We start from the raw sequence: 24,717 nt of genomic DNA, 5'->3' as shown, positions 1-24,717 counted from the left end.
TCAACTGTATTTTATTTGAAAAGATACAGCGGTGTAAAATGCCATCTTTGCCTAGTTTATACAAAGTATCGTAAATCATTGTGTACGAAGATTTCTTCAGAATGAGTCGCTTCTTAAGCTTCTCGGTGAAAGTCAGCGGAAAGGTGTGGAAGGTCAGAAACTGAATGATTTCACTACACTTGGAGAAAATCACATCCACCACAAATAATTCGGCATCGGGAAGAGCATTTGGGACAGGCTCATTGTCGAGAATATTAGACAACCGTGATAAATGATCAGCATTGGCATGTTTCTTCCTAAGTCGAATGACAATTGTAAAATTGAACTCTTGTAAGAGTAAGATCCATCGGACAATGCGCCTACTCAATTGAGGCTTATTAATCATGTATTTTGAGGGCATCATGATCCATATAAAAAATAAACGGATATCCAAGCAAATAGTGCCAAAATTTTTGAACCAAGTATATCATACTCAACGCTTCTCGTTTAGTAGTAGTGTAATTACGTTTGGTAGCAACCAATTGCCGACTGGCATAATAGATATGATGATCGAGATCCTTGTCATCCTTCTGACTTAACACCGATCTAATAGCCACATTGGATGCATCAACGTACACATGAAAGGGCTCTGTCTAATGAAGAGCCATCAATATCCGACCATTAAAGCCTTGCGAGCAGTACTATCTCCTGCAAAATGGACATTGATCCATCATTTGTGAGGGTGAAGGGCATTCTGTTATCAAATGACTGTAGCCCTTATAATTACTGCACCAAATATTAGTTCTAGTTACACTTACTGAGTATATCAGCTACCTGGCCATAATACAATTCCACCGCTCCCTTAGGATCATTTTGCTATTCATTAACCTCTCTTGAAGATGATCCTCAAAACCTATTGGCTGAAAATGGATTAAAAATGTATTCTTCAATGCTTTCCAATTCAGAAATTGATCCATTGGTTGGTGGCTGTACCATTCAAACGTTGTATCCTTTAAGGTTGTTGACAACCATCGTAACCAAATATCTTCGATTCTTCCATTATTGGCTACACATACTGTCAAAAATTGAGACAAATATTGATTGGGGTCCGCACCAAGAAAACTCCTAAAAATATGTAAAGGAGCTATGCTCATTGTGCGATCGCTCACGTCACCCATTTGTATTGCTAGTGGAACCACTGGACCACCCGTTGCCATTGAAGAAGATAATATGCTAACTAATTTCTTAATAAAATTACCACTATTTTTTCCAATTATCTTTTTCGGACTTTCTAACATCCTAAATTTACTATTATTATCCTTAAATAACTTTATTGATTGAATTGGAGGTAAAAATGATGGATTTTGAAATACGCTGAATTGGCCCTTATTGGCAAGCAATTTATGTAATTCTATGAAACTAGTTTTTACAGAATCGGTAGTTTTCGCTATTAGAAAGGTATCCAACGGAGTATCCAATTTTTCTGTGTTTCTTCCACTTGTAGTTAATGAGCTCAAGAGATACGCTGGGCTGTTGACAAAATTTCTTGCGAGTGCTCTTAGTAATTTTCTTAGCGGTATATATTGCTGAAATATTTGATGTCGATCAGCTTTTGGATATATTCGGATATGCCGACAGTCATGCAACCATGGCTTAATCCAACTTTATCGACACTTCTTTTTTAACTTATGTTCTTCCTCATTTCGCAATGATTCTCTTGCTTGCGCTCTCTCTTGTCTTTCTTTCGACTGGAATGTTTTCTTTACTACAATGTTCTCATTCTTAATAACCATAATCTTTCATTATATACTACTGAATTTGCTTCCTATTTTTCATCTACTCATCTGGTAGTTAATTCTTAACACTCAATGCTATTGTCAATCCCCGGCATCAGTGCCAAAATGTGATTGTCATTTTACTTATTCTACAATTCCTTCCAAAATAAACATGTATAGGAGAATTCGAACACAGGGAAAGACTAAGCACATGAGTTTTACTTGTTAGGGTCACACAATTAACTGTATTCCGAACCACTAAAACACTAAGAAACACTACAATGCTTCCTCCCAATAACAATACTCCTTCATCAACCTATAACCACAATGTGCAACCCTACACTCTGAAAAGACCACTCAAAACTCAATAAATTCCATCCAACACCAGGAATAACAGACTTCACTCCAACCAATGTGAATTCACAGCATTCCTGTAATCACAAACTTCCTCTGTCGAAATACACACACACAACTCTCAATAAACAATAATCATAATCTTCTATCCGTAATCAATCTTTCAATAACTTCTCATATGATTCAATCACTCAGTACTCCAATTACATCATCAATAACTCATAAATCAATCTCTGATTTATTCCACAGATTCACTTCTCAGTATTCAAAAACTATCCATTATTCTTCAACAACAAAGAAAACAAAAGAAACAAAGAGGAAGCACCAAACTTAATCTCGGCTCATGACCATCGCACTCTGGCACCCCGGCTCATGACTATTACAGTCTGGCATCCCGACAAGCTTCTACAACTCCTATATAATTACTACTGATTTCCAGATTCTAACTATAATCCTATAATAACTGCTTTTAATATATCATAAACTAAAATCTAATCTCCAAATCCTATGGATTTAGCTCTTAACTTATATGTCTTGTTAAATCTTTTTTGTTCTTTAACTGAGCCACTTTTAACCTCTCTATTGCTACTTCCAAATCTTTTGGTAGTCACTTTAATTATTGAATTTGAAGTTTGAATAGGCATTTTCTATCAATTCTATCTTTCTAAGATAAAAAAGTCCATATATAATAAGATTCCTTAATTAACATCATTAATTTTTGTCCTAGTATCAAATCAATGAGTATATTATTGATCACCATAATATAAGTAGTCTTATTATTCTATAATACAAATAGAAGTAATTTTGGCCATTGTATTAACTTACCTTTATAAGCTTTCATTAATGATGGAAAGATGACTTCTATCACTTTTATCATTTATTTATAAATTATAAGAAATAATTATTTTTAATTGAATTCCATATCTTTTGAAGAATTTCTTTGCCTCCGTAGCATGTAATTCTTGTCATGCACATACATATTTATTCTAATATTTACTTATACAATTAAGTAGAAGTAAGTAAAAATAGATTTATTTCATAATATTTTCTACAAAATCTTTTTAAAAGCTTCATAGATGGTGTTTTGATTTTATATGTATTTGTTGTTTATTGATAGGTTAGAAATTTAGTCAACAAATTAACTACAAGTTGATAGCTTATAGAATAAGTTAACTATGTAGCATACATATAGAAAACTTGTCTTGCAAGTTAAAGTATGTATCTTGCAAAGTCAACACATTTTGGAGGTTCTATAGGACATTGCTACATACTTCCTAGTTAAGAATATATATGGAGGCAAAAGTGAAGCCTTCTTCAATCTTATCAATGCTTTTCTATTCTTTACTCTTATTTGAAGACTTTCTAGTCTTCTTGTCTTTTATAATAGCTATTCTATTTTAATACTATATCATCTTTCACTGATTTTTTAGTCTTTTTGAGTGATTCAAGAATGTATTGATATTTTAGTTCTTTGAGGTTCATATCTTTGATAGTTTGACAAGAGTACTAACACATTATTCTTATCTTGTTTTAGAAGTGAGTGAATTACTCCACTTCTATTGTTGTATTTTAAAAGTTGCAAATTATCTACCTGTAAAAAAAATTATTTAATCTTTTAATATTGACATCTTCTTTAAAAAGAGAAAATTTTTTCTTTTTGTAGAAATTTTCATTTGATATTAGAGATTGTGGATTATCCTCCTCTAATTTGACTTATGGATTTGTTAAGTTGTTTGAAATAGAAGAAAATATCATTGATCATATTCGTGGTAAAAATAAGAATAGATTTATAACTATTATTGATCTTTAAGAACTTATCAATAATCTCAAGATAGAAATTTCATACATCATGAGTACCAACCATAGAAATACTAATCCCATGCCTATAGAAGAAATTTAAAATATATATTAAAAAATATATTCTTAAAAGAAACAAATAAATCAACTTCACAACTATATTCAAGAAGTTTTATTTCTATAAATATAATATAGATAAGGATTAGTATGCTCAAGAAGTTTAATAGAACAAGATCAAAATTTTGAAGATTTTTGCAATAAGTGAAGCTCTATCTAAGATTATATTGCTTCCAATACGTTGATGGATTTACTCAAGTTGAGTTTATAGGTGTACTTTTATCTAGAAGTATTTTTTTTTTTTTTGTACTTTTGATGGAAAATGATTCATGATTCTTTTATGATTTGAATTCATTCCTAGAAATATTTATGGCCACATTCAAAGAAAGTGATAAAAAAAAAGTAGAAGAAATCAAGCTCTTATTTTTATGACAAAGATCACAATCAGCCACCATATATGCTGTTGAATTCCAAATTTTTGCTTATTACATAGATTGAAATGATAAAGCTCATCAATCAATTTTAATATGGATTGAAAGATATCATCAAAGATTTTTTATTGACAATATCAAAAGTAGAATCTTTAAAATAATTTATTACTCAAGCCATTGCATGTAACAATCAATAATTTGAAAGGTGTCAAGAACAAAGACTTGATTGAAGAAGAATAAGCCAAGTAATGATAGCAGCTCTCAAGTTATAGATGGTCATTTGTTGTCTTTTAGAGATATTATTTATGAGATTTTTTTTTTTAGATACAGCAATTAAAGATCATAATAATATAGTAATATTTAATGTGATAAGCTCTTCTTTTAATCTAATTATTTTAGGATTATTGTGATTAAAATAATATATTCCTAAAATAGATTGGATTTTTTGTAATCTTAACTTTTCTTATAGTTTAATTCAAAATCTCAATAGTAATAAACTAGAAATAGATAAGCTTAATATATCCAAACTCTTACTAGTAGGTGCAATAGTTTTCATGCATGTGGCAAAAGAAGAGTCATCTTTTGTTATATATACCACACCTATTTTTGATAGTAGAAATATGTCAAGTAATATTCTTAGCTAATATGATGATTTCTAGGACATTTTAGAAAAGAAAAATGTAGATATTCTTCTTAAGTAATAACTCTATGATATAGAATTGATCTACAAGAAAAAATTTAACTACTATTTTGATCAATCTATAGCTTATTGTAAAATGAGTTGATTTTATACAAAGACTTAACAAGATCACTATAAAAAATAGGTATCATCTACCTTTAATTTTAAGATTTTTTAACCAACTCAATTAAAAAAAGATCTATATAAAAATAGATTTATAAGGAGCATACAACCTGATCTACATTAAAGAAAGAAATAGGTGGAAGACTACTTTATAAATTAAATATGAAAATTTCAAATATAATATTATGTCAATTGAACTTATGAATGTACTAGTTACTTTTCAATATTTTATGAATGATGTCTTTTGTGAGTTTTTTAATAATTTTTTTATCTATTATTTAGATGACATTCTAATCTATTCTAAAAACATAGAAAAATATGAATTTCATATTAATCATGTGTTACAAAAATTTAGAGATGCAAGATTATATGCAAAGAGAAAAAAGTATGTATTCCATACTACTCAAGTTGATTTTTTAATATACATCATTTCCAACAAAGGATAAATGATGGATCCTAAAAAGGTTGAGATTATCATAAATTAGAAGATCTCAAAAACAATCAAAGATATGCAATATTTTTTAAATTTTGCTAATTATTATCAAATCTTTATTAAGAAATTTTTTCAAGTTGCTATTTCTCTTACATGTCTGATATATAAAGACAAATTTCAATGGAGCAAAGAAATTGAAACATCTTTTAAAGTCTTGAAGATAAAATTTATTTTTTCACTAATTTTATATTGCGTCAATTTTTTTGAGGTATTTTTTATGGAAACATATACATTAGACTTTGCTATAGATATTATTTTATTATAAGTAAGAGTAGATGATAAGCTCCATCTAATAGCTTTTCATTCCAAATTTTTTTCACTAGCTGAGATTAATCATAAGATTGACAATAAAGAGCTTCTTGTATTTTTGGATTTGTTTCAAGAGTGGTGTCATTATGTAAAAGGTGATTTTAGTCTAGTTATTGTACGTATGGATTACAAGAACCTTGAATACTTCATGTTGGTATATATTTTGATTTATTGCTAAGCCTGATGAAGTAGGTTTTTATTAAGATTTGATTTTAAGATCACCTACAAATATGAAAAACAACAAGATTTGTCAAATGTTCTTTTTAGACATTCTTATCTTGCACCAAAAGAAACAAATGCAAATTTTGATCAACAAAAAATGATTTCCTTTAAGGTCTAAAAAAATAAAATAATAATAAATAAATAATGATTTTCTTTTTGGCATTTTCATCTTTGAACAATAAAATCAACATTGATTATTGATTCAACTTTTATCAACCAAATTCCATCAAGCATGTCTTTTGATCCTTTTATTCATGATGTTAAGAATAATCCTTCTAAATCTCATGATACTTCCAAGTTCAAGTTTAAAAACAATCTACTCTATTTTGAGGGATATTAATATATTCCAAAAGTCAAAGCATGACTATATTTATTCAAGATCTAAAATTCCTCGTCATTAACTTTATGGACTTCTTCAGCCATTATTAATTCAATTTTATGGACTTTTTTCAATTATGGTTATCATCCATAACTTGATATTTTTGATTCTTCAAAAGTTAATAATCTTATGCTTAAAGATTTGGCAAACAATTTATTAGAACTACATGCAACAATGAATGCATAATGAAAAAAAAAATCAAGAATGAAAAAAAATCAATGTGGATGCCTATTGAAAAGAACAACCATAATTTAACATGAGTTACAAGGTATAGCTACTTCATCACAATATCAAGACTACTTATTCTTATGATAAGTTAAACTATTATAGACTTAGACTTTTTTCTATTTGTAAATAAGTCAATCTTGTTGTTTTTTAATTATATTTATCAAAGTCTATAAAGATCTATCTTGTATTCCATGTATATCTTTTTGAGTCATATAAGACAATGAATATCTCAAGAAGAAGATAAATGCCACTTCTTCTTATAGAAGTGGATAATAATGAAGAATTTAAAGTAGAAGAAGTCTTAGATTCAAGGCGGCACCAAAATAGGTTAAAATATCTTGTTCATTGGCATGGATATGATATTAGTGGATGCACATGAGAGCCAAAAAAGAATCTTATAAATGCAATAAAGAAGGTTGAGGCTTTTTATTGACAATATCTATCAAAATTAAGATAAATAATAATAAATCTTTGTTATAAAATAAACAAGTTCTAAGAAAGATAGAATTCTATTTTCTATTCTTGTTTGTAACTTTTGTGTATTTGTGATACTAAGGAGATGGAGAACCAATAACTAGTAGATTCAATTCAAAAGCCATTACTTGCTAACTTACCAAATAAGATATTACGATTGTGACAACTTTCAAGGCAACATAATCAAGATGAAGATCCTCAAGAATAATATGTCTTTTCTTGAATAGATGGCAAGATACAACATATTTGGTATCATAACCTTAGAAGAAACTCCCAATATTTGGTGATTTCATTAGAAGTAGGAACAACTCTTGACAATATTCTAAATGGTTTATTTGAAGGAAGGTACAAAAGCCTCAACAATGCTCGAATAATAGGATGGTCTTTCTACCTTGATATGAAATATTATTGATGGCCCAGAGATCTTATCAATCATCTTTAAAGAGAGCAAAGATTAAAATATTTAGCAAATATAATTTGTTGCATCTTGAATTTTCTCAATATATGATGACTACTCTTAATGGAATTCATTCCTAAAAAAAGAGGTAATTTCATGAACATACATATTAACTCTAATATTTATCTATATGATAAAATAAAAATAAATAAAAATAGATTTATTTCATAATATTTTTTAGAATACCTTTTTAGAAGCTTTATAGACGTTTCTTTGACTTTATATGTATTTATAATTGATTGATAAGTTAGAAACTTGGTCAATAAGTTAACCACATATTGGCAGCTTGTGGAATAAGTTAATTATGTTGCATACATATAAAAAACTTGTCTTAAAAGTTAAGATATGTGTCTTGCAAAGTCAACACGTTTTGAAGGTCCTATTGGATATTATCACGTAGTTCTTAATTAAGAATATATAAAGAAGCAAGAGTAAGACCTTATTCTCTCTTATCAATACTTTTTTAGCCTTTAATCTTATTTGAAGACTTTCTAGTCTTCTTAACTTTGATAATAGCCATTCTAATTCAATATTATATCATCTTTGAGTGATTTTCTAATCTTTTTTAGTAATACAAGAGTAAATTGATATTTTAATTCTTTGAAGTTCATGTCCTTGGTAATTCTCCTCTATCTGCTCTCATTCTTTCAATACTCATGTATTGGCTAAAGATATCTTTGAATATAAATCAACATGCTCCTTCAATAGACTTGGTTTTTAAAGTCCTTCTTTAAATAAAATTTGATAGTTCTTCTCTTGCCAAAACTAAATATTTCATGCTTCAAAGTTCAAATGGCATAGTTACTAAATCAATCATCCATTGAAAAATATATAGACGATAAATAAGTAGGTCAAAGTCCATCCATATACTTAATCTTGGATTATATTTATCAATCTATATAAAAATCCACAAAGTCTTCTGTATATTTGAATAGTCTTTTCTACTAATACCTCTTCTTGATTTTAATATAAGTGGTTCAAATTTTTCTATAATTAGCTCAAAGTATTTAATAAAATTTTTTTAGAATCTTTTTTTTAGTCATTAAATCATTTATTACTTATAATTAGAACTTATCACATTTTTTTGTTTTCTTACACAAAATTCTATCTTTAAAAAGAAAGCTATAAGATTTATTTCCAATCTCCTTAAAAGTCTTATCTATCCAAATTTCTTATTTCTTCATTGTATTCAAATAAATTCTAATATTTTTAGGCCTCTCTTCATATAGATCCTTTTGGAGGACTTCATTTCCATCTTTGCAAATTACTTCTTTGATAGCAAATAAATATCTATAAGTTTTTTTATTTCCATCTTTTCCATCTTTATAAGCCATCATCTCTTTTTCATTAATATATCTAGCTTTAAATAATATATTTGCTATCAAATTATCTTTGCCAATGATGTGTTCTAAAATCAAATTTAATATCCAAATATAAGCTATTTATTTCAACATGATAATATCCGAAGTAGAATATTTATTTATCATTCTAAATAAAGATAGAATATTCATTTTTAAAACCACATTGGTTCCAATCAAATAATTTTTGTCAACTTTTAAAGCCATAAGTACTCTCCAAAATTTATGCTTAATTTATAGATATGTCTTTTTTTCTATTTATAGCTATACTCTAAACTTTATAATAAATCATTTTGTTCAATAGCCCATTCAATTACTATTGGATTAGTATCCATCGTCACTGCTATTGACCTTCTACATTGATAATCTACTTGTGTAAAGACAAGTGGTGAAGTTAAAATCTTCTTTAAATTTTTCATAGCTTCTTTATTTTTTTCCTTTTAAATAATTTTTTTATCTTTTTTCAATAACTTGTAAGTGGCTTTAAAATGTAGGCAAAATGAGGCACTTAAATATGATAAAACAGACATGTACCTAAAAATCTTTTAATCTTAGTAATACTATTATATACTTTCATTTTTGATATAGCATTAAACTTATCAAAATTTGATTTCCTATCATATTTTTTATATATATATTCTACTACTAGAATTTTTCCAATTCCAAAATTTGATTTTTCCAAAGACAATGTCAAATTCATTAATAGAAGCTTCTCTAATATTTAAGCTATATTTTTAATATGTTTCTTAAAAATATTTTACAACCATTTGTATTAATGGTTTCATTTCTTTCTTCATATTTGTAAACTTTTATTCAAATATTATCAAAAAATAGAAGTCTTTTTTGACACAAATTCTTTTGATATCTAATTTATTGTATTTTATATATGAGCCACTAAATTGGTTGTACCTTGAAATAAGATATATATCTTCATCAAATTCAAAGGAGTTTCATAATTGTAAAATGTCTATTTTCTTTTGCCAATTGAGATTGATTATACCTTGAATATAATCTTTAATAGAATAGATAACATGAGTGGCAAATTATTTTTCTAATTTATCGACAACCAAACTAAATCCCATATTTCTAATGGTTAATTTCTTTATAAGTTGCATATATTGAATGAATTTCAATACTCCTAATTTCTTAGATACTATGAATTATTTATTTAAATAGAAAATAATTAAAGGTTTTAGAATTTCTATTTTTATCATTTTTTAAATAATTTTATTAATTTAGGAAGTAAAGCTCTTGATACTTGAAAAGACTACAAATTCTATGAAATATATAGCATAGTAATGATCAAGGATTTTTAATATCTTTACTTAATAATAGTACTCTTTAAAAATTCTATGAAATATATAGCATAAGTATCTAATATGTAATTGAATTTTATACAAATTGTTTTTGTTCCACCTCCACATCTCCAATCTTTGTCTTTACTACCAAATAAATTCTATAAAGATCTCTTTTTTGATTATTTATTATTCTAATTACTCATCTATGATTCATATCAGTTGGCTACTTATTCTTTTTATACACCTTCCTTGATATGATATTAATTTTTAACTTATGATCAATCAATGCCAACATTGGATCATTTAAATCATCAAGCTTCATTTTTGTCTCTATGGTTACTTTAGCTTAATAAAAAAATGAATAACTCACTCTATTTTTTTCATGATTATGACACTTGATATAATTTGCAACTAGAGCTTCTTGTACTTGATGTATTCCTAGAAGAATATTATTATTGATCAAAGTCTTGTTTTCTAAGTTTGCTTCTCTCCTTACTCTTAGCATTGCGAATTGGACAAATACATGTCCTATCACTTCTTTTTCATCTCAATCATAATAGCCTTGACTATCATTTATTTTTTTCTTTTTATTACATCAATGATCAATTCATGGAAATCCCTCTTTGCTATACTAAGAGCTTTCTTCAAAGTAAATTCAATTTTAGCATCCAAAATTTTTTCTTCTAAGATATTCTTCATATCAATAGATTTTTTAATATCAAATTAAAATTTATAAGTAAGATTTTTACCTTTGGCCTTTTTTAATGCATCTTTCTTATTTTATTTCTTTTTCTTCAATGATCTCTTTTTTTTGAGAAGTTTTGTAGAGTTTTCTCATTAAAGAGCTCTAATCCTCTTTTTATCAACCATAGCACTATGTAGACTAGTAATTTATTCATCTTTATCTTAAATCTTAAATCCTATTCTAAATCCTAAATTCTAAATCCTAAATTTTAAATCCTACTTCCAAATCTTTTAAAACTTACATTTATACGTCAAGATAATCTTTGCTTTTGATCTCTAAGTTCTAAAGGTCAAGTTTATCTTGACCTATAGAACTTAGAGATAATCTTTGCTTTTGCTATAGATCAACTATTGAGGATACAAGGAATTTTACAATAGCTTTTGGAGATTAGGATGTGCAATCACAAGGATGATTTCAAGACTTGCGTATTTTATGAAGGAAGTTTTTTATTTGAAGTTTATATAAAGAAATTATAGAGCATTGAATATAGCACATGTAATTTAAATGCAATAAGTGAGTCATTTTATTGATAGTAATGGTTGGAGTTATATCTTAAGTTTCTAAACAAATTTTTTGCTCAAAATTTTTAAAAATGTGTACTTATAGGTTAAAAAGCTATATATTAAAGATTTATAGTATTTAATCACTTAATTTGTGAGATATGAAGAAATTTTCATATAAACCTATGTAAGCAAGGATTTGAAGATATGGTTAGGAATTTGGCAATATCTTAAGATTCATAATGAATTTATAGTTGAAATTTGTCGTGATAGTTTTTTAAAGTACATTAGTACTTTATGTAAAATTTTAGTTTTTTTGGACAATTTGATCATGAGATATGAGTTTTTGAAATTTAAGAAAATTTCACCTTAAGGATATATAAGGTTTTAAAATATTTTTATCACATTTTAGATGATCTTTGGTACTTAGGGCTTATATATTGATGTAATTGTCAACGCTTTCTCAAGGAATATTCTTTCTTCTTAAATACTACCTATAGGCAACAAGTGCCTTATTACCCAACATAATCTCTTAATACAAGCATTGAAGGATTAACCTTCTAGATACCTTCAATAAATTGATTAAGAATTTTTAGGAAATGTTTCTTCTCCATCTTCTCTATATGCTATCATAAAATTTTGAACTTCTAGGTGCCATCCAAGTACCTTATTATCCATCTACCTCCATCCGCCTTAAGTTGCCACTTGATATCTAAAGCCTCAATTTTTCTCCCTATAAGCTTGTTACTCAATCTCTCTCTATTTTTTAAATCTTTATTTCTTATGAATTATAATTCTTTCTTTTATAAATTTTTTATATCTATTAAAAGATCTATAAAAATTATGTCTACTTAATTTTATATGAAATAGGTATTTTAATAATTAATCATTCTAAATTATATTTTTTTTCTTATACAAACTTAGTTTTTTTTTCTAACAACTACAACACTTTCTACTAATAGGATTTATTCATCTATATATATATATATATATATATATATATATATTTTTAAATATATTTTTATTAATCTTTATTTTAATTTTAATTTTAATTAATTAACTAATTCTAATTCCTAATAAATTTTTTAAATATTTTATTTAATAAAAAAATATAAACTGAGAACTAATATATTTCATAGTTCTTATCTTATTTTTATATATCATATACAAATATAATACGACAATAGATTTGATTTTATATATATTTATAAATGATTGATAGGTTGAAAACTTAGCTAATAACTTAGTCACATACTTCACATGTTAGCTAATTATAGTATAAGTTGGCTATATAGAGAAAATGTAAGAAAATTATCTTATAAGTTAAACTTATATCTTGTAAGATAGATACGTATCAAAAGTCTTGAAATAAGACTAAAGATTAGAAAGGCATTAACAAGAGTGAATAATACTTCTTTCTTGCCTCTATATATATTATCTAATTAGAAGCTATATGATGACATTCTATAGAACTTCTAACATGTATTTAATTTGCAAGTCATTTGTTTTAACTTGCAAGGCAAATTTTCTATATGTGCACCTTTAAGCTAAATAAACTACCACTAATTGGAAGTTTATTCTAATTCACAATAAGTAAATTAACTACTTTGTTTATAGACATTTAGCTCATATTTAAATTTGAATCAAGTCACTTTTTAATGTTATTTAAACATCCAAGCCATGAAACCAACTTTCTACCAATAATTCATATATAATGTCAATTTATTCCAAAATACATGCTAAAAGAATTCCTTCTCTTGACTCTTAATTTAGTTTTTTTTTTTGGTTTTATTTATTTTATATGTATATAGATTTTTATTTAATTATTATACATATATATATATATATATATATATATTATTTATTTTATTTTTAATTTAATTTAATAAATACTCACCAATTGACAACCTTTATCCTTGCATAATAACTCATCCATAAATGATAATTCATCCATGTATTAAATTCATCTTTAAATTAAATCTCATCCAATAAGATTTTTTCATCCAAACTTAATTCAGCCCTAACCCTAATTTTCATGAGTTTCTTATTTCCAATAGTTTACTATCAAAATTATTTTAAAATTTTACTTGCTTACTTTTATTTCAAATTTTAGTAGAATTAAAATTCCATCTATTAAAAAAATTTCGTATTTAGTCTTTTGAAAAATAGATCATTGAAGAAAATTCTTAATTTATTGATTTATCTATCAAATAGAATTTTTAATTAAATTCCAACTATAAATTTATTTAACCTCAATATCTTAAGTTAAGTTTAATAAAAAAATTTAAAAAATATACCATTTTCTTTAAGTACTTTCATTTTTCGTAGAAAAACTCTCATCATCCTCCAGTTACCATTTAAATGAAGAAATTGTGTTGATTTTTTAAAAAATATACAATTTATATTTAAATTAAATTAATTTCCAATATCCATCTATCCTATTACTTAGCTTGGAAATTGGTTCGTAGTGGCTATCAAAGTTGTTTATAAAAAAGGTCATTTTTAATAAGGCTTTTTTGCTAAACAATATGCAGATTGTGAATATCTTCAAAAAAATCCTTAAAACATATTTAAATTACATTTAAAATAACTCTAATCGGTTATCACTTTATTCCAATATCCTCTAACGATTCTGTTCAATAATTTACACAGGATAGATACAAATCGAATGAATCAAGAGACATGAAACTTTTCATTTACATAGACATGCTGTAGTTAAGATAGTGTAGAGTCAACTTGAGTGGTGACCAAGTTCAATACTGCATCCCATTAAACTAGCAATACCAAATTTTAAATCGCAATCCAATCACATTCGTGGCTAACTCAACAAGCTACAACTCCCGTGTCAACATTGTATGCATGAACATCAGAGGGATTATACAAAAGATAAATGCAAATATGTTCACTTAATTGTCTCGCATACCCCTGAGAATCTGCAACAACGACAGGAAAAGATTAAGAATATCCAGATACAGAGCCACCGATGCCCATATGTACTCATCATAACTGTATCGCTTGATGAGGTTGTCTGTGTCGTATACGATGTAGGCACTGAAAAGAAGTGCTGTAAGACCACTGTAGATCATTTGAGACACGGGACCAAGTGGAAAGAACACCTGTTGAAAGCATCACAGTTGTCTCAAAAGGAGTACCACACTGAAGCTACGGAAGAATAAGCGCTAAGTTAAGATCTTCTCTAAAAATCTCGACAAAAACCACAAGATATAAATGGCATCAACGGGCTACCTATTACAACCACGATTTCAAAATGCTTCTCAAAATATGCACAGCCTGATTTTCTTACTTCAATGAGTACTACAACCAGCAACGTATGGAAAACAGACATAACAGGTCCGGCAACTAACCTGAATTAGTCCAAAGAGCAAGATGATCGTAAGAGTGGTAAACAAGATAGGACCCAAAAAACTGAAGTCGTGACCCTTTCGTGCTGCATACAGAGTATATGCGGTAAGGGCCAATACCACGCCTGCTGTCAATAGAAGGGCTTCCAACACTATGTATCCTGTCCATCGCAAGTTCCAATATGAACATTAGCAAATGCTGCACGAACACCTTCAGAGACTAGCATTATCATGAGATAAAAAAATAAGAAATAAAGTACCGAATGAGAAAAGAACCTTGGAATCATACCATTGGTAAGCGCACATGATATTCCAACACTAAGACTGATAGTCGCTGTGAATAAACCAAGGAGAACCAGATTCACTGGGTGCTGTTGACGATAGTAGTACAACGGACACATTACTGCAAGAGAAAACAGAAACAAATGTTATGGGTGATTTAGTTAGAGTAAATTGAGGAACAAAATAGGAAACCAAAATGACGAGTTGCTGGTCTAGACTATCCAACTTTGTCGGGAAGTACACCATTGAATCATAATGTGTATTTCTCAAATCTGGAGCAAAATGGAATAATGAGGCTGCAAATAGATAAAAACTTCAAATCCTCTTAGAACACTTACACATGCTTATAATTAGAGACATTAAGATTCCCATCTAACATATTCTACCTCACCGTAATTCAACCGAAAATGTAACATGTAAAACACACCATGCATCCTAAATTGACGCATCCCAAGATCGAAAAATCTAAACGTTTACCCAACATGAAAACACCGGCCACCAGAAAAAGCTTCGGATGCATTGTCAGCAAGCCACCAATCCAACACCAAGACTACAGCAGAACTGCATGCGAAACAACCACCAATTAAATTTGAGAGATTTGAGAACTCACATATTAGAGGCGTTATGCTGGCGAAGAACAGAATCCACGGATGCACAGCGAAAAAACTCAACGCTGCGGGCGTGAATACCACAAAAGCTGAAACCGCGGCCGTGAGCAACACCTGAATGCTCAAAATGTTGTACACCTTCCGAATAAGCCCCCAACGAAGCTCATTCTCATCAGCATAAATGCCTGGATACAGAGCCGGCCTTGCCCCGTATCCCACCTCGAGATCGGGTGAGGTACCGTACCCCGCATACTCGCTATCACACTTCGCCATAACTGCTCACAGACCTCCCCTCTACCAAATTGGCACCTAATTGAGCACATGTGGACACAGCAATGAACAAACCCACAGATAAAATATTTCAGAGAAGGCGTAACTGAAGAATATGGAGATTTCGAAGAGAGACAGATTTGGATACTGTCGTAGCTTTCAAGAGAGCGATTGGATCAATGCATGGAGTGAAGGCAGGAATGCAAGTGTTGGTTGGATTGATGGGTCCGTTCCAAGTGTGCTTTCGCAGGGCCTGGTTCCAGAGTGGCGCCATTTGGCAATTTCCCGGGGAAGTGACGTGACTCCATTTCCCGCTCGTCGCTGTGGGTCGTGGAGGCGGCATTCTCGAGGCACATTGCGGAATGCTGACGTGGACCCCTCACGCTTCTTTACTTTGGTGCTACAAGTCATGAAGGGAGGGTGTTAGGGCAAGGAAATGAGATGGAGAATGATATGGTAAATATTGCTACAATTCAGCTCAAGCAGCCATTTTATAACTTCCATGTCCATGTAAAGGAAGTCGTATCTTTCTTTTGTGTTTCTTTTAAAAACGTGTCCCTATTTAGTTTTTGATAAGTGAGAATATAAGTTCTAAAAATCCATATCACTCTTACCCTAATACTTTAGCATCCACAATTATCCATATATTTATATATCCATTATTAATAAATTAAACATTCATTACATATTAAGAAAGGATAGAATATCTATATTTTATTTTTAAAATTAGACTTAAAAATAATATAAAGCTAATAAAAATTAAGTCAACTACTAGTGTAAAAAAATTTAAGTCAATTCAATTTGCAAATTATTATATATCTTAGAAACACTCACTTGTCCTCTAAACTCTAATTCTTAAGACGCCAATATGTTTGAATTCCAACAATCTTTAAATAAAATGTTAAATCAAGCTCAAACTTACTACATAGATTAAGCACAACACTCATTACATAATTACAAAAATTCAGTCATAGATCATCTATCAATTTCACACAATTCTCCAAAATATGAATGCTTTATATTTTTCAACATCTAAAGTTATTTCAAAAACAACATTGACTTTGTAAAAAAATTATAAAGTCAATAAAAATTCAAATTACTTGAAATTTTATCAAAGACATGAATCTTGAAGAAAGAAATCATCAATATACTCTTGTGTCAATAAAAAGAACTAAAAATTCACTCAAAGATATTGTAGTATTGAACTAAAATGGCTATTTTTAAAAATAAGGTACTAAAAAGTCTTGAAATAAGACTAAAGACTAAAAAAACATTGATAAGAGTGAAGAAGGCTTCACTTTTGCCTCTACATATACTCTTAATTAAAAACTACATGGTGATATTCTATAGGACCTCCAAAATATGTTGACTTTGCAAGAAACATATCTTAACTTACAAAATAAGTTCTCTATATGTGTACCACATAGTTAGCTTGTTTCGCAAGCTATTAATACGTAGTTAACTTGATGACTAAGTTTCTAATCTATTAATTAATTACAAACACATGTCAAGTCAAAGTAGCATCTATGAAGCTTTTAGGAAGCTTCTCTAAAAGGTATTATAAAATTAATCAACTTTAATTTATTTTTACATACTTCTACTTAATTATAGAGATGTTTACTACAATATTTATGTATATCCATGATATTACTCTGCCCTTTTAGGGACAAGTTCTACAAGGAGCAATATCATAATGTAATTGTTTGTAATATGTAAAAATTAACTAAACTAGATAATATATTTATAAGTGTTGATTTACTTCAGAGTGGTTAATTGATAAATTTAAAGAGAGTTGATATAAGAAAATTTATTTTGAAGTTTACCTATGTTGATTATAGTATTTAAAATATGTAGGATTTAAATATTTAGCATAAAATTTAAGAAGAAGATTGGAACTCAAAGATAAAGATCCAAACTTCTAAAAAACTTATTTAGAGGGATGAAAGTAAAATATGGATGGATGAAGGCTAAAAATAAAGTTTTTTTAATCCCTATTGATCAAAAGCCATATGCCATGGGCATTTAGCAGGCTGTCTGCAACCATAACAAGGGTTTCAGCAACCTTAGAAGTGGCATTTAAGAATTAAAAGTAAGGATTATAAGGTTTAGGATTTGGATTACAATTTTTGTATAAATTTTAAAGGATTTGGAATTAAGGTGATGAAGTTATAGTTGTTCGAAGTTAAGGTGTCTTTTTAAGACATATTGTTGCTATTTTGAGGATATAAGGAGTTTTTTGATAGAATTTGGACATTGAAAGAGCATTTGCAAGTTTGATTTTAAGATCTTCATCTCTTGTGAAAAAAAATTTGCATTAGAATTTGTATGAAGAAGATATAGAACGTTGAAGAAAGCATATATAATTCAAAGGCAATAAGTGAGTCGTTTTGTTGATAGTATTAGGTGGAGCCATATCTTAAGTTTTCGGATGAATTTTTAGAATCAAATTTCTAAAAGTATGTATTATTAAGTTAAAAAGTTATATACCAAAATTATATGGTGTTTAAGTACTTATTCTGTGAGATATGAAGAAATTTGAACATAAATGTATGTAAATAAGGATTTGAAGCTACTAGTAGGATTTTGGCAATATCTAGAGATCCGTAATTAATTTGTAGTTGAAATTTGTTGTAATAGTTTTTAAAAGTACATCAATACTTTATGTAAAATTTGGATTTTTTTGGATAGTCCGATCATAGGATATGAGCTATTGAAGTTTGGAAAAAATTCACCTTAAGAATATACAAGATTTTATGATATTTTTATCATATTTTTGGTGATCTTTGATAGATAGGGCTTATGTATTGATGTAATTGCCCTTATAAGGATAATTTTATATATAAACTTGGTATTTTTTGTTATCTTAAGGCTTAATTCAGTAATTAGTAAAAGTCAAAAGTCCAACATTTTCTTTAGACATATTCTCTCTACCACGACAGTGATCATCATGTAATGATGAAATCTAAGATGACACAAATTATATTTGCTACATACTTTGATCTTTATTTTCTTTGAAGATAATTGATAGGTCTTCTTAGTCATTGATAGTATCCTATACTAGAGTAGAAAGATGGTTTTGAAGGATGTTGTCAATGAAAAGCTTCAACTTTCTTTGCTACATTTGCAAGTTTCTTTGTTGACTTCTATGTGCATTCATTAATATCATATTTGTATCAATGAACAAGATATTCTAACTTATTTTGATGCTGCCTTGAATTTAAGACTTCTTCTACCTCAAATTCTTGATTAATATCCACTTCTATACAAAGAGGTAGCATTTGTTTTTTTTTCCAAGATATTCACTGTCTTATATAGCTTAAGAAGAAATAAATGAAATACGGGATGGATCTTAATAGACTTGGTAGTTATAATTGATAAGCAACAAGAATTGACTTGTTCACTAATAGGAAAAGGTCCAATTCTACAATAGTCCAACTTGTCACAAAGATGAGTAGTCTTGATATTACAACAAAGTAATCATACCTTGTCATCCATGTTTAATTGTAGTTATTCCTTGCAATAAGCATCTACATTGATCTTTTGTCATTCTTAAGCTCTCTTTAACTGTACCATTATTACTACATGTAGCTCTAATAAATAATTTGTCAAATCTTCTATTGCAAAATTATCAACTTTTGAAAAGTCAAAAGTATCAAGTTATAGATTATAACCATAATTTGCAAAGAAAAGTGTTTATTGAATAGAAAAATATACTGAATTATTGTACGCAAACTTAATTAATAGTAAAAGAATTGTTCAATCATAGTGATAATAATTGATGGTATACCTCAAGTACTACTCCAAAATTTGATTCACTTGTTTTGCTAGTCCATAAATTTGATGATAAAAATCTAAAGAAAGCTTTATATCCATGTAGAATAGGTAAATAAATTTTGTGATAAGTTATTGATTGGTTATTGATAACCTTGAGAATTAGACTTATTGTTAGGGAGTTTAGTTGATAACAGTAGGTTGTTAGTAGAACAAATGGTTAAGAATTCATAGGTTCATAACCTTTGGAATCTGCTACCGGACGGTCCATCTTTTAATAGGATGAAGAGGTTGAAAAAAGGGAGATCGGGGCCAGACTGTGATAGTTGTAAGCGGAGATAAGCTTGGTACTACCTCTTTGATTTCTTTGCTTTTATTATTTTCTTATGAAGAATTGTGTTTGAGAGAAGTATTATTGAAACTATGATTAGAATATTGTCGAATATCACTTTGGACTAACCGTTTTGGAGAAAATCTGTGACCTTGAGAATTGAGATTATCGAATTGTGTTGCATTAAGTGAAGATATTGAATTTTGTGTAATGAATTGAGAAATTGAATATAATAAATAAGCTAGAGATTAGTAATTGAATATATATAAACTGCAAAGAGAGTAAGTGGAAGATGAACTAATAAGAATATGGAAGTATTGTTGAATTAATAGTTGTAGAATGGATTATGTGTTGAATTAAGACGGAAGTAGTAAGCCTTGATGTTTTGTAGTTTGATAATTGATTTCAGATAGCTAGAGTACAATCAATTGTGATACTAACAAATCCAATTAATATAACCAATCTTTTCTCCTGTTCAAATCCACCTCTATTAGTTCAATTGCTTTGGTATATTAAAGCTTGAACACAATGAGAACAACATATAATTCCATCTCCCATACATTCTGCATTCTATATTATTTTCATTGTGTTCAAGCTCCAATATACCAAAGCAATTGAACTAATAGAGGTGGGTTCGAACACGGAGAAAGATTGGTTATATAAATTGGGTTTATTAGTCTCACAATTGACTGTACTCTAGCTATCTGAAATCAATTATCAAACTACAAAACACCGAGGCTTACTACTTCTGTCTTAATTCAACACATAATCTATTCTACAACTATCAATTCAATAATACTTCCATATTCTTATCACTTCATCTCCCACTTACTCTCTTTGCAATTTATATATATTCAATTACTAATCTCCAGCTTACTTATTATATTCAATTTCTCAATTCATCACACAGAATTCAATATCTTCACTTAACGCAATACAATTTGATAATCTCAATTCTCAAGGTCACAGATTTTTTCCAAAACGGTCAGTCCAAAGTCATATTCCACAATATTCTAATCACAATTTTAACAATACTTCTCTCAATGATAATTCTTCATAAGAAAATAATAAAAACAAAGAAAACATAGAGGTAGTACCAAGCTTATCCCGGCTTACGACTATCACAGTCTAGCCCCGATCTCGCTTTTCTCAATCTCTTTATCCTACCAAAAGTTGGACCGTCAGCTAGTAGATTCCAAAGGTTATGAACCTTTTAATTCTTAACCATTTATTCTACTAACAACCTACTGTTACTAATTAATCTATCTAACCATAAGTCTAATTGTCAAGGTTGTCAATAACCAACCAATAACTTACAACAAAATTTATTTACCTATTCTACAAAGCTCCACTCCTATCTGTGCAATGTCTTCGCAAACATTATTTAGCCTCAACTTATAAAGACGTTGTCGTGTTGTAACACGAGTATACCGTGAAAATATAAAAAAAGGGGACTTTTATTAATTTTCAGTTACCTCGAATATTGGGAGCAACAATCGATTCTAGTGCCAACATTCAAGGGCCAATTCAGACACCCCGTCACAGTCGGTCAGGGCATACTTACCAATAACGAAATGCTCCGTTCGAGTCCAATAGTGGGAGTCAACGAAATCAAAAGGACTAAATTAATGACTGAGCGAGCCTGACGCAAAGGACCAATTTGATCCAATTACGGGAACATCCAGGTCTTACTACGGGCCTCTTAACCAATATGAGACCTGATTTGGTCAGGCGACTCAATGTGGTCCCGATTATGGGGGTTTCGATTTCGTTTCAAGTTGTCCTGTTCTCTGTGCCGTTTTAGGGAACGTTGTTTTTAGAAAAAGAACCTTTTAAAAGGCAAAAATGAAAGAGAAAGCTCTGACGACAGAGCCAATTCCGGATCCAAGACGAAAGATTGAAGAAATTCAGAGGCTAGGGTTTGAAAGAGAGGAGAATTAGGATTAAAGGGGAGGATAGGTTAAGAAATAAAAAAAAAGGGGAGAGAATCAAGGTTTTTAAAGTGGGGAGAGCTAGCTTTATGCTTCGGGGGGGGGGGGGGGGAGGGAGGGGAGGGAGGGGAGAGAAAAAGATAGAGAATTGGATTTTTTTTTTTTCTTCATAGGGTTTTGACAAGACTGAGATAATCGTTGCTGAAAGTCATTGTTGTACTAGTGAATTGGGATTTTAATGAAGTGGGTGTGATTACTCTTGACTATTTTGTGAAATCAAAGTTACGTCTGTGATTGAAGAATTAAAAGGGTGTCTATAGGATTGAGTATGCGGAGTGAATGAAAATTTTTGGATTAATCTAACAAGAGAGTGACTAGATACAAGATCATGAGTATAAAGCGGTATCAGAGATTAGCAGATTGAGTTGTTCGGGGCTCTCTGTAATGTCTAGAGACCTACCAGTTGGGACAAAAAGGATTTCGGCGAGCAGTCGAAGGACATCCGTATAGATTTATGGTATATTCTTATAATTATTTATATTGCAACAGTCAAAAATCGATAGATTGCTTGAATATTAGTAAATTTCTATACTATTTCTTATAGCCAGACGCCCGGTGCGTTCTTGAGCAGGAAAGCACGGAATACGACAACGTAGCAGCATTGGCTTCTTTAGTGAATGGCGTTGGCTTACCACCCTTTGAATTGGTGACCTTCTCCTCTGCTACATCTTTGTCGTCTGTCTCGATGTTCGAGGGTTCTCCATCCAAATGTGCCATCAGATCTTCATTCAATAAACCTAATTCATGTACCTGAAACTCAAGATGGATAATTTGGTTGTTGCGTTCCTTCAACATCTTCTGCCATTCTTCGATCGGTTTCAAAAGTATCTCCAAAGGTATTGTTGTTGAAATTGGTGTATTGGTCTGCACTAAATTATTGGCCTCTTTTGCTAATAAGAGTAGTTTAGTCTGCAACATTGCAACCTCTATATGGAGCCGCTCTTGCCGTTCCTTCCAATCGGTCTCCATCTTTGCTTTCTCAGACACCATGTTTGCCATCTTTTCTTTTTTTGCCATTCACTTCTCTTTAATCCTAACCTCCACTAGCACAACGTCAATTGGTGGTAAGTTTTACGAAATGCGTAAAAATCCATGCCTATGCGCTCTTCAAAAATCATGCTACTTTTTCTTAGTCCAATAAACATCCAATCGAATCAGCTCCATGTTAGTCACAATAATACACTCCAATGGTGGCAATTCATCTTTACGCCTTATATTGCGTTGTTTCTCTCCCTATTCAACTGCCTCTTAGTCTTCTCAATCGCCATTGTATTCTAACACAAGCAAGCACTCACAACTAAACTTTCAAAATACACATACATGGCTGCTTACACAAAAGAAAACACGATGCTTATTTACAGCCCCTCTCTTACTTCTTACTATAGTCTAATCAATTGAGTCGACTCCTTCTTATTTCTCACTATTTGTCATGATGAAATATCCTACTAACTAGGTCTGTCAACCATTCTTTATTACCGCTATCACTAATCCCATCCATATTCCTCACACTTCTTATCTCTTTGCATTTATTACCCTATCATCATCATTATTTATCCTTTCTCCTTTTGTAATAGAAAATTCATCCCAGATTTATGTATAGTAAAGTTTAAGCCAATTGCCATTGATCCGTATCATAAATTTAGTATCCATAAAATCTTCCAATTGCACTGAACCATTTGAAAATCCGTCAATAACTTGATATGGCCCATATCATCGAACTTGAAATTTTTCTGAAAATTTTTTAAATCGACTATCATAAAGAAGTATCAAATCATTTGGCATAAAAGCCTTTGGTCTAAGCTTACTATCATAATAAGTCTTCCTTCGTTTTTGTATAGTTTCCATTATCATTAATGCATTAGTTCTAGTTTCATCCAATTTTTCTAATTCTTCTAAACAATGTCGTAATGAATCATGATCTCCCAATCTATTATCTATAGCAATTTATAAACTTTGGACTTCCAATTTAATAGATAAATATTGCTTCCTAGCCATAAATCAATTGAAAAAGGATAGCATTGGTAATAACTTTATACGCAGTATGGCATGTCCATAAAGCTGCGAACAACTTAGTGTCCCAATGTATTCCCGCTCCTGAAACTATTTTTGTTAAGATTTTACATAAAATTCTATTACTCATTTTCGTTTGTCTATGGGCTCTAGGATGATACGGTGTCCTATTACGTGCTTTCCTGCTCGAGAATGCGCCAGGCGTCTGGTTGTAGAAGGTAGTATGGAGATTCGTCGATAGTCAAAAAGTCTATCAGTTTTGTCTGCTAGAATATAAACGACTGCAACAATGTACTGTAAATCTATACAGACGCTCTTTTACTGCTTGTCGAAGTCCTTTTTGCCCCAGCCGGTAGGTCTCTAGACGTTACAAAGAACCCCGAACAACCCAAACTGTTAATCTTCAATACCGCTTTGTACTTACGATCTTGTAT

General features: G+C 29.7%; 1 protein-coding gene across 1 annotated transcript; it reads right to left on the bottom strand.

The window, feature by feature from the left end:
- Nucleotides 1-14,327: 14,327 nt before the first annotated feature.
- LOC112281138 (BI1-like protein) lies at nt 14,328-16,386 on the bottom strand. Its single transcript, XM_024517339.3, has 4 exons — nt 15,913-16,386; nt 15,310-15,423; nt 15,024-15,181; nt 14,328-14,774 (listed from the first exon to the last, which is right to left on the bottom strand). Exons 1-4 carry the CDS (start codon nt 16,181-16,183, stop codon nt 14,565-14,567), a joined length of 753 nt encoding a protein of 250 aa, XP_024373107.1. The 5' UTR covers nt 16,184-16,386; the 3' UTR covers nt 14,328-14,564.
- Nucleotides 16,387-24,717: the final 8,331 nt, after the last annotated feature.

Source organism: Physcomitrium patens, chromosome 4, assembly GCF_059467195.1.
Source record: "Physcomitrium patens ecotype Gransden chromosome 4, ASM5946719v1, whole genome shotgun sequence".
Taxonomy (NCBI): Eukaryota; Viridiplantae; Streptophyta; class Bryopsida; order Funariales; family Funariaceae; genus Physcomitrium; species Physcomitrium patens.
This window is presented reverse-complemented; position numbering and strand designations above follow the sequence as displayed.